This window comes from Carcharhinus amblyrhynchos, chromosome 19 (assembly GCF_965287045.1).
Source record: "Carcharhinus amblyrhynchos chromosome 19, sCarAmb.v2.hapA, whole genome shotgun sequence".
Taxonomy (NCBI): domain Eukaryota; kingdom Metazoa; phylum Chordata; class Chondrichthyes; order Carcharhiniformes; family Carcharhinidae; genus Carcharhinus; species Carcharhinus amblyrhynchos.
This window is the reverse complement of record NC_137342.1, coordinates 26,487,254-26,502,183: the sequence shown is the minus strand read 5'-3', so window position 1 is coordinate 26,502,183 and position 14,930 is coordinate 26,487,254. Positions and strand designations below refer to the sequence as shown.

The 14,930-nt window shown below is 44.1% G+C and overlaps 1 protein-coding gene across 1 annotated transcript in view; it reads left to right on the top strand.

Moving 5' to 3' along the window:
• Positions 1-3,190: 3,190 nt before the first annotated feature.
• Positions 3,191-14,930, top strand: part of LOC145355384 (mitogen-activated protein kinase 12-like) — a 72,782-nt gene continuing 61,042 nt past the window's right edge. Inside the window, exons 1-2 of the mRNA XM_080207400.1 lie at positions 3,191-3,631; positions 3,913-4,042. Of these exons, the coding sequence (XP_080063526.1) occupies positions 3,519-3,631; positions 3,913-4,042 (243 nt within the window). The 5' untranslated portion in view covers positions 3,191-3,518. The remainder of the gene's footprint in view (positions 3,632-3,912; positions 4,043-14,930) is intronic.

The following is a 14,930-nucleotide window of genomic DNA, read 5'->3' as shown; positions in this document are numbered from 1 at the left end:
ACATATAGGCCAGACCGGGAAAGGATAGCAAATTTCCTCCCCTAAATGGGATTTGTGAAGCAGATGGATTTTTCAACAATCATGATCATCAGTAGATTCTTAATTCTAGATATTTTTTATTGAATTCAAATTCCAGCATCTGCCATGGTGAGATTCAAACCCGGGTTCCTAGAACATTAGCTGAGTTTCTGGATTAGTAGTCTAACGATAATAGCACTGGGCCACTGCCTCCCCTTAAAGTACTTTGAAATGTCCTGAGATTGTGAAAGATGCTATATAAGTGCAAGTCTTTGTTTTTGTTTAAATATGGCCTTTATTAATTGAGCCCCTGGGAAAATAGTCACATTTAAAAATGCGGATTTTCAGTTGATAATTCTTCAACAAAGCATCCGTTTATCTATCCTGATAAAAAGGCTCATACAGAAGATGATAGAAGTAGGGATTTTACTGTCTAGAGGAAAGTCATACGAGGAGGGGGAGGGTAAAAAAAAAACACAAGATATAGACCTTTCAGTCCTTCAAGTTTGCACTATCTTTAAATACAATCATGGTTGCATTATCTCAGCTACACTTGTCCCTTATCCCTTAACCATCTAACAGAACACAAACCATTGATTATAATCTTCATATAAGAGAATGAGATTTGCTGAAACAAGGGAGAATTTCTTTAAAAAAAAACCAATGGACTAGAATAACAAATGCAAATATGCTGAAAAGCATGCCAGTTAGGAAAGTTGAAAATAACAATAAAAAGCATTAGAGGAAAAAGTGTCTCGTCAAATGTCCCAAAAATAGGACAAAGATTTTTTTTGTAGTAATAGGCAGCTCTATATTACATGGATGTGATGTCCCATAGCACTACACAGGAGTATTATAAAATAAAGAATGACATAAAGCCATACAGGGAGCTATGAGGTCAGATGACCAAAAGCTCAGTCAAAGAGGTATATTTTAAAGAAGTGTCTTAAAGGTGAAAAGCAAGGTAGAAGTGTCGAGATATGGGAAGGGAATTCAAGAGCTTGGAGCTTAGGCAACTAAAGGCCTGGCCACCAATGACACTGCAATTATAATTATCTGGCAGAAGAGACCAGAATCAGAGGAGTGTGGCACTTTAGAGGGTTGGGAGGTGAGAGCAGATCACAGGGTCGGGAGGACAAAGTCAGGAAGGAGATTGAAAACAAGGATCGGAAGTTTAAAAACAAAACCTGACTTAACTGAGAGCCATAATAGGCTAGCAAGCACAGGGATAAGACAGTGAGCAGAGTTTGGATGACCTCACGTTTACAGCGAGTGAGATGTGGGAGGCCAGTTAGGAGTACATTGGAATAGTGAAGCCTGGAAGAAATCAGTGATTCTGTGATTAGAAGATTGAAAGCTCATCTTGGGATCAAACATGGCAACAAAGTCTTAATCTCAGACAGTTGCTAGGTAGAAGAAGGGACTAGATAGCAAATAAAGTTTGGAGAACGGTTGGAAAACAATGGCTTCAGTATTTCTAATATTTAAATGTTGAAAGGGTGGGGGGTGGGGTGATTCCTGCTCATCTAATACAGTCTGATAATTTAGCAACAGTGGAGGAGCTCCAGGAACTGGTGCCAAGGTAAAGCTGAGTGTCATTCACATTGACATGGAAACTAAACACTGTGCCTTCAATAACGTCAGCAAGGGACGGCATGTAAATGAGAAATGGGAGAGGGCCAAGGATAGATCCTTCAGAGGGAAATACCAGAGACAAAGGTGTGGAAGCAGGAAGAGAAACCATGGCAAGTAATTCTCTGGCTACAATTAGATACACAAGAATGGAACCACATGAGGGCAGTCCCAAAGGCTGCAGACATGTCTAAAAGAACGAGGGGAGAACATTTACCTTCGACACAGTTACATTGGTTTGTAACTTTGATGTTGAGCAGTTTCCATATCTTGGCAAGAACAGGAAGCAGAGCTCCAGAACAGATGGGAATGGATTTGGAAGATGACAACATATTCAAGGATTTTGGAAGGGAAAAGAAGGTTGGAGAGGAGATGGGAGTTTGCAAGGACAAAGGAGTCAAGGATCTTTCTATTTTGAAGAGAGGGCTGATGGTGGCAAATTTAAAATGGAGAAGAGAGAAAACTATTTATAATATCAGCTAACACAGGGACCAAGAGGGGCAGTTGGGTTATCATCAGCAGTTTAGTTGAGTTGGCTGGACGGCTGGTTTGTGATGCAGAGCGATACCAGCACCACAGGTTCAATTCCTGTACCAGCTGACATTATTCACGAAAGCCTGCCATGTTGACCTTGCTCTTTACCTGAGGTGTGGTGATCCTCAGGTTAAATCACCACCAGTCAATTCTCTCTCTCTCTCTCTCTTCCCCCACCACCACCAACCAAAAGGAGAGAGCAACCTATTGTTATCAGTGACTTTACACTTTTAGTAGGAACAGGCAGTGGAGTCTCAGGGACAAGATAGGGCACAAGATAAAATAGGAAACTACAGAAACTTCAGGACCATGATGGGGCAGGGCAGGGCATTAAAGTAAGTTTGAACAGCTGAGCAATCCAAATAGAGTAAAGCTGTGGGGGCAGCTAGCTGAGCAGAGTGACCAAGAAGCTATGTGAACTTCTAGCACATTGTCAGAAGGGTGGAAAGGCCTGGGGCTCAAGGACAAAGAAGCTGGAGATTATCCCTCAATCCAGGACGATTTTGGAATGGCGAACAGTTTTCCCAGTGTAGGACCCAAGTACCATGAAGTGGCCCAGCCAGATTTGCCAGTGTGGGGAGCAGATGGTTCAACCAATGTACCATATTCTTCAGACTGAAGAAAATGAGAGAAAACGTCCAAGACCAGATGTGACAAACAGAAAATGCTGGACAATCTCAGCAGGTCTAACAGCATCTGTGGGGAGAGAATAGGGCCAACGTTTCAAGTCTGGATGACCCTTCATCTAAGATTGAGGGTAATGATTTATAAGGGCCAGGACATAGAGTGAAGGGGAGGGTATAACTGAATAAATTGATGTCAAACAGAACATATAGTGGCGCTGATCTCGCCAACCTCAAACCTTTGGAAAATTAACTGACACCACGTAACAGCGAAAAAAGAAAATGCTGAAGTCGACACTAAATCCGAGCCCAGTTCTGAGCTCGCCTGCAATGATCGGCTGTTTCCATTAGAGGGTAGCCTCCAATCCAGCTGCTGGCAACAGTGTTTATCAAAGCGGTCGAAACACCTCCCAAGAGCAAATATTGATCAAGCACGTGATTATAAAGTTCAGCTTTCCCTTTGAAGGAAACGATTGAATATTACAGGAGGGAGAGAAAAGCTTCCCTAAAGAAAGGGGAAGTTGCCCCCAAGTTAGTCTGGGGCGAGTTGCAGTCATTTATGGTGAATGAAGGCAGCCTGTTCAACACGCATCAGTTCAACCTTAGAGTGTAGGAGGCGATTCGGCAACTTGGCAATTCTTGAAACAACACCTGACAAGCCGCTGATCGAACAATTTCCAGCCTGTGCCCAAAGTTTGAGAGGTCACCACGATGACAGCGAGGAAGGGGTTCCACCAGCAGGAGATTAATAAAACAGCCTGGGAGGTACTGGAGAGATACTCGGAGCTTAGTGCTGTGGGCTCAGGAGCCTATGGAAGTGTTTGGTGAGTGGCCTTCTTATCTTCCTACCCAACTTTGTGTGGCCATTGCAGAGCGGTTTATTTCAGTTCACCCTATGCCCATTCATCTGTTCTGAAACCACACACACATCTGCACAGCGTGTGAGAGATAATTGACAATGAAGACTTTTCCATGTAATCTTGAGTTGTGGAGCGGACCACTACTCTTCCGGGTTCTCAGGAAACTTACCTTTTTTTTAAAAAAAATCTTTTTTTTGTGTGTGTCGCGGAAACATCTCTAATTAACCTGTACTTTGGGTCTACAGCTCAGCTATTGATAAGCGAACTGGCACTAAAGTAGCAATCAAGAAATTGTACCGACCCTTTCAATCTGAACTTTTCGCCAAACGAGCTTACCGCGAACTTCGACTGTTGAAACACATGAAACACGAGAATGTGAGTAAAGGGTTCACGTTAAAAACAATAACAGCGCTGGTGCTGGGAGTGAATTAAAATCACAATCTCTTTGTAATAGAATTCTGTTCCGTGATTTGGGGGTTGGGGAGAGTTATGTTTATTTTCACTTTCGAAAACCAAATCCTTTTACTTGGACATTTTCCACCTCACTTTGTTGTGTGTGTTGTACCACAGCCAGTTACCCAAGTAGAGGACTAGTTTGAGAAAGAGGGGGGGAGGAGTAATGAACAACCACAGTGGGAGGGAGTATGGAAGGCCAAAGTTGAGATGATCAATAAAGGGTGAGCATCATCCAAAATAAATCCACCGTCACTCCTGGGCAACTCATAGTATTCGTGTGTTTGTGAAATAAATCCCAGGTTCTTCCCCCATTCATCAACCTGGAAGTTCATGACAAGTTTTATGACTCATAGTGTGAACAACTTCCTGATATTCCAACTGTGTCCCGCGCTAGGTTTACCCTTTCCTGTACTATTTACTTTGTACATACACAACGCCATCTTCCATGGATGAAATATTCACCTTTCTACACTATTTCCACACATGATCAGGATCAGCAGTTTCACTTTCCTCGGCACCATTTCTCTGGCTGGAATATTCAGCCGCCTCCCTCCCATGTCTAAGTACTCAAAGTCTAGGCTGACTCCAGTAGTGTGAAGGTTAAGGGTGATCTCTGCTTTGCACTCTTCTGTTTTGCATATGCATTCCACCCTATTCATTCAGCAATGTGTTGAGCAACTGAATGCCCCGGTTTCCTCCCACATTCCAAAGATGGGTTACGGAATATATGCAAATAACAAAATGATGGTGGAGGAGATGATACTGGCAAGTATAAAGACCAGCACAGTACAGTGCAAAAATAGCTGATTGGCTATGCTATATTGCTCCTTAGTGTCAGGATACTTGGCAGGGATAGGGATTGGTGCAGGCTCAATGGACTGAATGGCCTCCTTCTGCAATATAGAGATTCTATGACTAATAATGTCCTGAATTTCTGTCAACTGTTCCATTAACTACCTCACCAAATAAGTGGTTTTGTCAGTCATTTTTGAACTATACTCTGCAGCTCTTTATACTTGCCAGTGTAATCTACTCCAGCATCATTTTACTATTTGCATATATTCCATAGCATAATAATTCACTTCTCTAATTGTTGGACTACATCTGCAGATTCAGCTGACTCTTCCACTTTGAGAACTTGGGGCTGAATTTGCAAATGTGCAGCCCAATGAGGAGCATTGCTCATCGACCATGCACATTCATTAAGCAGTGTGTTGGGCAACTGGGTGCTCCAGTTTCCTCCCACATTCAAAAATGGTGAAGTATTGGGCTACAGAATATATGCAAATAGCAAAATGATGGTGGAGGAGACAATACTGATAAGTATGAAGACCTGTAGAGTAGACTACAAAAATGGCTGATTGGCCATGCATTGGGGAAGTCACAATAGCAGTAGTTGTGAATTTCCATCTATAAATGTTAGCTAAGGGTTTCTTTGGAAAGAAAGTGCAGTTGATGCTGTCTACATGGACTTTAGCAAGGCCTTTGACAAGGTACCGCTTGTTGATTGTTGCATAAAGTTAAATCTCAGGAATCCAGGGTGAGGTATCTAAATGGATACAAAATTAGCTTCTTAATAGAACAAAAAGTCTCGCAACACCAGGTTAAAATCCAGAGGATGGTTGTACAGAGTTGTTTTTCAAACTGGAGGCCTGTGACCAGTGGTGTGCCTCAGGGGTCAGTACTAGGCCCACTGTTAATGATTTGGATGGGAACACAGGGGCATGGTTAGTATGTTTGCAGATGACACCAAGATTGGTGGCATAGTGGACAATGAAGAAAGTTATCTCCAATTGCAGTGGGATGTTGATCAATTGGGCTGAAGAATGGCAGATGGAGTTTAATTTAGACACATGTGAGGTGATGCATTTTAGTAGATTGAACCAGGGCAGGACTTACTCAGTCAATGGTAAGGCACTGGGGAGAGTTACAGAACAAAGAGATCTATGAGTACATGTTCATAGCTCCTTGAAAGTGGAGTCACAGGTGGATAGAGTGGTGAAGAAGGCAGTCAGCATGCTTGGTTTCATCAGTCAGAACATTGAATACAGGTGTTGGGACGTCTTGTTGAAGTTGTACAAGACATTGATTAGGCCACACTTGGAATACTGTGTGCTGTTTTGGTCACCCTATCATAGAAAGGATATTATTAAACTAGAAAGAGTGCAGAAAAGATTTACTAGGATGCTACCAGGACTTGATGGATTGAGTTATAAGGAGAGGCTGAATAGACTGGGACTTTTTTCTTGGAGCGTAGGAGGCTGAGGAGTGACTTTATAGAGGTCTATAAAATAATGAGGGACATAGACATGGTAGATAGAAAATACCTTTTCCCAAAAGTAGGGAAGTCTAAAACTAGAGGGCATCGATTTAAGGTGAGAGGGGAGAGATACAAAAGTGTCCAGAGGGGCAATTTCTTCACACAGAGGGCGGTGAGTATCTGGAACAAGCTACCAGAGGTAGTAATAGAGTCGGGTACAATTTTATCTTTTAAAAAGCATTTAGATAGTTACATGGATACAATGGGTGTAGTGGGATACGGGCCAAATGCAGACAATTGGGATTAGTTTAGGGGTTTTAAAAAAGAAAGGGCAGCATAGACAAGTTGGGCCGAAAGGCCTATTTACATGCTGTAAATCTCTGACTCTGGTACAATATTCCATGGAAAATGAAAAAAGAGAGTGTGCCTGCAGCTAAAGTTTCTTACACATTAATTTATTCACTTTGTTGGTTCAGTAACTCCTTAAATAGCCCCACTAGTTATTACACTGGGATTTATGATTTAAATATGCCTATTTAAAAAGCCAGTGCAAGAAAGAAAATAATTACCGAGCTAAGGTAACAAAGTATGCTGTTAGCTTGACTTTCAACCCAAGGTGTGTCAGTAGCTTGTCAGGTGAGAGGCAGGTGGTGGTGTAGTGCTATTGTCTCTGGACTAGTAATCCCAAGGCCCAGGGTAATACAAAGATACAAAGAACAACACAGCACGGGAAACAGGCCCTTCGGCCCAACGAGCCCGCGCCGCCGTCCTACTATCTCAGTGACCTATTCATGATTTTAGTCTACGTCTAACGTGCGAGGATCAGGGAGGTCCAATTTAGGGACAATTTTAGTACCCAATCAATCAGCCTAAAAGCACATCTTTGGGGGATGTGGGAGGAAACCGGAGCACCCGGAGGAAACCCACGCAACCACGGGGAGAACGTGCAAACTCCCACAGACACAGGCCCAAATCCATGTGTCCGCACAGCAACAGAGATAGTCTCTGAGCTGTCATGTTGCCCTTGAGATGGTCCAGTTTAAGCACACTAACGACATGAAGCAATAGGCAACTCCCGAAGCAACATCCAAGAGCAGCCCACTACAACCTGCCGCCTGCATGCCCCTTGCTGGACTTAAATGCCTGTGGAGACAAAAAAATTCATTATTAAACAGGCAAAGACTAACATTCCTGAGGCAAAATGTATTCCCAAGCCTACAATGTTCAGTAAGGCCTACTATATCCCCCTATATGTAGCCCGCTCATATGGCTGTCTAAGTGACTCTTAAACAACCCTAGCGTGCCTGCTTCCACCACCTTACTCGGCAGTGCATTCCACACCCCCACTACCCTTTGCGTGAAAAACTGCCCTCTAATATTTGTCTTATACCTAGCCCCCCTCACCCTAAGCCCGTGACCCCTCGTTCTATCCATTTCTTGTAGCGGAAAAAGCTTACCACCATTTACTCTATCTATCCCCTTCATAATCTTATAAACCTCTATTAGATCCCCCCTCAGCCGACGTCTCTCAAGGGAAAACAGCCCAAGTTCATCCAATCTTTCCTCGTAAGACAGCCCTTCCATACCAGGCAACATCCTGGTAAATCTCCTCTGCACTCTCTCCAGGATCTCTACATCCTTCCGGTAGTACGGCGACCAGAACTGGACACAGTACTCCAAGTGAGGCCTAACCAATGTTCTATACAACTGCAACATCAAACTCCTACTCTTATATTCTATACCTCTTCCTATGAAGGCTAACATACCATACGCTTTCCTCATCACATTCTGCACCTGTACCGACACCTTCAGGGACTTATGCACTTGCACCCCCAGGTCTCTCTGCGTATCTATACTCCGGATAGTTCTACCTTTTATCGTATAACTCCCCTCCACATTATTCCGGCCAAAGTGCATCACCTCGCATTTCTCCGGATTAAATTCCATTTGCCATCTATCTGCCCAATCTACCAGCCTGTCTATGTCCTGTTGCATTGCCAGGCACTGCTCCTCAGTACCCGCCAATCCAACCATCTTGGTGTCATCAGCAAATTTGCTGATCACACCACCTACCCCCTCTTCCAAGTCATTAATATATACCACAAATAGAAGAGGTCCAAGTACCGAGCCCTGCGGCACACCACTGGTGACAGGCCTCCAATTGGAAAAGGAGCCTTCCACTACTACTCGCTGTCTCCTCCTCCCAAGCCAGTTCTCCACCCATCTACATACCTGGCCTTGTATCCCATGAGCCTTCACCTTTTCTATCAGCCTACCATGAGGGACCTTGTCAAACGCCTTACTGAAATCCATATAGACAACATCAACGGCTTGTCCTTCGTCAACCGTTTTTGTCACCTCTTCAAAAAATTCCACTAGATTCGTAAGGCACGACCTCCCTGTAACAAAGCCATGCTGCGTATCCCTGATCAGACTGCAGCGCTCCAGATGTTCATACATCCTATCCTTGAGGATCCTCTCCATTAGCTTGCCTATAACTGAAGTCAAGCTCACCGGCCTATAATTCCCTGGGTTATCCCGCTGACCCTTCTTAAACAACGGTACTACATTTGCAATGCGCCAATCCTCTGGGACCTCACCTGTGTCCAAAGAAGAGACAAAGATTTGCGTCAGAGGCCCAGCAATTTCATCCCTCACCTCCCTTAACAGCCTGGGATAGATGCCATCAGGCCCTGGAGATTTATCCGTCTTTATACTGTCTAAGAGTCCCAACACTTCTTCCCTCGTGATGACTATATCCCTCAACGGATCCTCAAACTCCTCAAGCACAGCACCAGACATCAGGCCCCTCTCCTGCGTGAATACCGACGCAAAGTATTCATTCAGGATCTCCCCCATTCCCCCAGGCTCCAAGCATAGTTCCCCTCCTCTGTCCCTGAGAGGGCCAATCTTCCCTCTAACCATCCTTTTATTTCTAACATAGGAGTAAAATGCCTTAGGATTTTCTTTAATCCTACCCGCCAAAGCCATTTCATGGCCCCTTTTTGCCTTTCTGATGCCCCTTTTAAGTTCTCTCCTACATTCTCTGTATTCTTCTAACGCTATCTCTGTCCTCAAATGCCTAGATCTAATGTATGCCTCCCTCTTCCTCCTGACCAGGTCCTCAATATCCCTAGTTACCCACGGCTCTCTAATCCTACCCTTCCCATCCTTCCTCTTGACCGGCACGTGCCTTTCCTGCAAAGATTTTAGTTTTCCCTTGAGAGACTCCCACATACCCAGCGTCGACCTGCCATCAAGCAGCTTACCCCAGTCCGTATCTTTAAGATCCTGCCTAATCCGGTTGTATCTAGCCCTCCCCCAGTTTAACACCCTCCCCTTAGGACAGGCTTCATCTTTATCCATTAATATCTTAAACCAGACAGAGTTGTGGTCACTGTTAGCCACCTGCTCTCCTACTTCAACGTCAACCACCTGCCCAGGCTCATTCCCCAGAACCAAGTCCAGTATAGCCCCCTCCCTGGTCGGGCTATCCACATACTGCTCCAGGGATCCTTCCATTACACACTGTACAAATTCCTCCCCGTCAGCACCCTCTGATCTCGGCACCTTCCAGTCTACCCCGGGGAGATTAAAATCTCCCACTACCACCACCCTATTCTTCCTGCACTTATCTAGAATGTCCCTGCTTATCCCTTCTTCCACAGCCCTCAGGCTGTTGGGCGGTCTGTAGTACACACCCAACATAGTAACATCTCCCTTCCTATTCCTCAACTCCACCCATAGCGACTCGATTCCTATATCCTCTATTCCTCCCTCCCTCTGCACTGCTATGATGCAATCCTTAACTAACAACGCCACTCCCCCACCTCTCTGTGACCCTCCCCTATCACGCCTGAAGCACTTATACCCGGGAACATTCAACTGCCAGTCCTGCCCTTCCTTCAACCAAGTCTCTGTCACCGCCACCACTTCCAACTTCCTTTCGAACATTATTGCCTTCAGTTCATCTGTTTTGCCAGTCACACTCCTAGCATTGAAACACATGCACCGAAGACACTCAGAAACAATTCGATCCTTCTTCCTACCCTCTGGGCTTACCCTATCCCCAATCCCAGTTCCGTCCACATCCCCACCCCCCCTCCATATTAGTTTAAACACTGCCGAAACACTCCAGCTAACCTTCCAGCTAAGATATTCACACCCTTCCCAGTTAACTGTACCCCATCCCTCTTATATATTTGCCCCTCTTTCATAAAGACTTCCCAATGGTCTACGAATCTAAAACCCTCTGCCCTACACCAATCCTTCAACCACGCATTGAGTTGGAGTATCTCATTATTTCTAGCCCTGCTAGCCCCAGGCACTGGCAGCAGCCCAGAGAACGCCACCCTGGAGGCCCTACATTTCAGCCTAGCCCCCAACTCCCTAAACTGCCTACGTATGTCCCCCCTGCACTTTGTTCCTACATCCTTCTCTCCTATGTGCACTATCACATCAGACTTGGTCCCTCCACCCTTCAAAATTCCCTCTACCCTTTCTGAAACATCCTGTACCCCTGCCCCAGGGAGGCAGACTACCATCCTGGAGTCCCGCTTTTGCCCACAGAACCGCCTGTCAATCCCTTTGACTCTCCCATCCCCCACCACTATCTCACACCCTGCACTCTTCCCTTCCTCCGAGGTATTCTGATCTCCCTCCCTTGCCTTCTCTACCCCAGCTGTCACCCCACCCTTGATATTCCGGGGTAATTCCTCCAGGGCGGTCCTAGTGCCACGACTCCTTTTCTTTTTGCTCTTCCTAACTGTAACCCATCCATCTCTCCTCCCAGGTCCTGGTATCTGCTCAGTGTTACTGTCCCTATCCATTATTTCCTCATTTTCCCTAACTAAAAACATATCCTCCAGCCTCAGTTCCAGCTGCCTCACCCGGGCCCTTAATCTCTGCACCTCTAGACATTTCCCGCATATGTGGGCTTTCGGGAGATGTGCTGTCTCCAGAAATGTCCACATATGACAACGAACACAGTGAACACGTGTAACCCTAGACCCTGCCATTATGTTTGCCCCCTATTAAGTTGTCCTATTAATTCCTGTTACCAAGCCTACTCTCGCCCAAGCCCAGTGAGCTTAAGCCCTTTTACCTCTCACTCTGCTTCCCGCCTCACTCCGCTGCCCGCTATCTACCTTGGCCTTCTTTTTATACTCCCGCGCTTCCTTCCCAGCAGCCCCCGCGCCTATCTCCCGCTACGGAGCGCCAAAATAATCAAAAAATCCTCTCGAACTAGAATTAAGTCAAAATATAGTAATTACAATGCAGCACACTCACCAAAAGGCAGCCACTCGTCGAAATCACAGCTCCAGAGAACAGTGGTCCGGGGACCATTATTCAAATCCCACCACAGCAGATGGTGAAATTTGAATTCAATCAAAGCTCTTGGACTTGAAAGTCTAATGATGAGCATGAAACAATTTTATTGTATAAATCATGTCTTGATTTAACGTTTTAAGTTTCCTTTGTGATTGGTTTTCTGTTTAATGCAGCGTCAGTTTAAGAGATTGTCCCTTTAAATTGTCCCTCAGTTAATTTGATTTAGTTTAAATGGTTAATGTTTCATTTCAAAAATAAGAGCAAGTGTGTCAGCAAAAAAAATATAAGTAACTAAAGAAAAGGAGTAAGCTTGTCTGTTGGTCACGCACATTCATTAAGCAGTGTGTTAAGAAACTGGGTGCTCTGGTTTTCTCTCTCTCCAAAAATGGTGAACTATTAGGCTACAGAATATATGCAAATAGCAAAATGATGGTGGAGGAGACAATACTGACAAGTATAAAGACCTGCAGAGTGCAGTGCAAAAATGGTTGATTGGCCATGCATTCGGAAGTCACACAAAATAGGAGTAAGTTTGTCTCTTGTTTACATAAATATCAACTCCCTCAAGGCTGAGTGATAAATTCTCTAAAACAGCTCCAAGGCTGGAACATAAGCTGTTCATTGCAGTCCATAATTATGTGCATTGCCATTGTTCTGTCTGAGGATACTATTGTGTGCCTTTCTGTTTTGGCACTAGGGACTAAAATTGCCAGTTTTTAGACAATCTGAAATTTGATTCATTATTGTCGTGTGTACGGTGAAAAGTATTGTTTCTTGTACACAATACAGACAAATCTTACCATACATTGAAAAGGAAAGGAGTGCAGAATGTAGTGTTACTGTCATTGCTAGGGTGTAGAGAAAGATCAATTTAATGTGAAGTAGGTCTGTTTAAAAGTCTGATTCAATGTCTCTTCTATGGAAAAGTTTCAAGAACATAGCAGTTTGATTAAAAACAGAATTCTAACACTCAATGGTTGGAACCCGCACTGAGCTGAAGGAGCAATACGACTATTGAAATTCAATTAGCAAAAACATTTTTGTGCAAGGTCTTCACAGCCTCTACAAAGACAGTGCCAACTTCTTTGTTCTGTCATGTTAGGTAGCAGTATTCAGCATCCAGATACTGTTACCATAGTAACATACTTGTGTTACTTCAAGCTGTTCCCACACTTGTGCTAACACTCATACAATGGCATAGAGCTTTCAAGGGGTCAGAAAGTGTTTAAAAAAAAATGTGATGTATGTGAGATTTTTCTCATTAACAAACGGACTGAAAAAGTAGCATGAGTGCAAAATGGACTTTAGCAGTGTTGTGATATTAGAATTTAGAAGATCTTTTTAATTGATTCACTGCGTATTTTTGGGGTCAAAGCTTTGTAGTCTATGCATGTCATATCAGTTCAAGCAAATTAATTTATATGTTCATTCCTTTGATAATGCAAGTGTATTAATTATTCATCAAAACATAGTGCAGCAACTGACAATTACTACAACTGCTTGAAATTTGTATAGAAGTAACATCCCAAAGCATTTCTGTGAGCAATAAATGAAAGCAGGATGACCCATTGTTTGGGGGAAGGGAAATGAGGAATAGTGCCTGAAGGTTTGATTGAGAAACAAAAGCAACTTGAGCTTGTAAAATGCCTCTGGTGTAGTAAAATGTCCCAAAATTCTTCACAGGCCTATTATCACACCGAATTTGACAGTTAGTGGCACAAAGACACAGCGGTCAGCGCTGCTGCCTCAGAGCAGCAGGGACCCAGGTTCGATTCCTGGCTTGGGTCACTAGTGTGGAGTCTGTATATTCTCCCAGTGTCTCCGTAGGTTTCCTCCCACAGTCCGAAAGACGTGCATGTTAGGCGCATTGCCTGTGCTAAATCCTCCCGAACAGGTGCTGGAGTGTGGTGACTAGGCGATTTTTCACAGTAACTTCATTGCAGTGTTAATGTAAGCCTGCTTGTAACACTAATGAATAAACTTAAAGAGACAATAGGGCAGATGACTATTAGTATCGTCAAAAGGTTAGGTTCTAATGAATATCTTAAAGGTAGAAAGTTGGAAAGGCTTCAGTAGAGAATTCCACAGCTTTGGACCTATGCAGCTGAAAGCACAGCCACCAATAGTGGAGCAATTAACATGCAAGGAGAATGCTACTGGGGCAGTCAAGCTATCTCCGAGGTTGTGAAGTTGGAGACAGTTTCAAAGGTAGAGAGGGGCAAGGCCATGGAGAAGTTTGAAAACAAGGGTGAGTTAGGTGTTGCTCAATGTAGATCAGCGAGCACAGGGGTGATGAGTGAATGAGGAGATGGGCAGTAGAGCTCTGGATGATCACCAGTTTATAGAGAGGGTAGTTTGGTCAGGAGTGTACTGAAGTAGTCACTTTGAGATAACAAAGACATGAATGATGATTTCAGCAGCAGATGAGCTAAGGCTTATCTCATTGGCTGTAAAGTCCTTTGGGACATCCTGTAGTCATGAAAAATATTACATACTGTCCTTTTTTAGAAAGGTGAAAATGGGAATGGTGGGGATATGTGGTTGGAGCAGATGTGACATCAAGGTTGTGTATAATCTGGTACAGCTTGCACAGTTATCAGAGAGAGTGATGGATTCAGTGGAAAAAGGATTAAAGACAGTGGCTTCAGTCTTCCCTATATGTAATTGCAGAAAATTTTTGCTCATCCAGTAATGGAGTTGAATGCAGTATGACAAGTTAGGGAGCATGAAGGGGTTGTGAGCGAAGTGGTGGGGAAGTGGAGTTGGCCCCATTTGTCAAAATGTTCATGCAGAAACTGATATATTTTCAGATGATGCCACGCAGGGGCAGCATGTTGCTGAGAAGGTGGGGGATGGGTGGGAGGCATAAATAAATCCTTGGACACCAGAGTAGTATTGCAGAAGCAGGAAGAGGAGCAATTGCAGGGGATTCTCTGGTTATGAATACAGATAAGAATGGAGTGCTTTTCCACCCAGCTGTACAGTGGGGAGAAGTTGGAAAATCTTGTAAAAAGCGGTAGACAGGTCGAGAAGGGTGAGGAGGGATGATATACCACATCACATTCACGTGAGATGTGATTTATGACTTTGATGATTTCATTTGGTTATTGTAGATGGGGATAGTAGGAACATGGAGGCCATTCAAGAGGAAAGGGCTGAGCGGGCTGAAGAGACTATCATGAACAATATGCCAGAGAGAGGAAAGGATGTAGATAA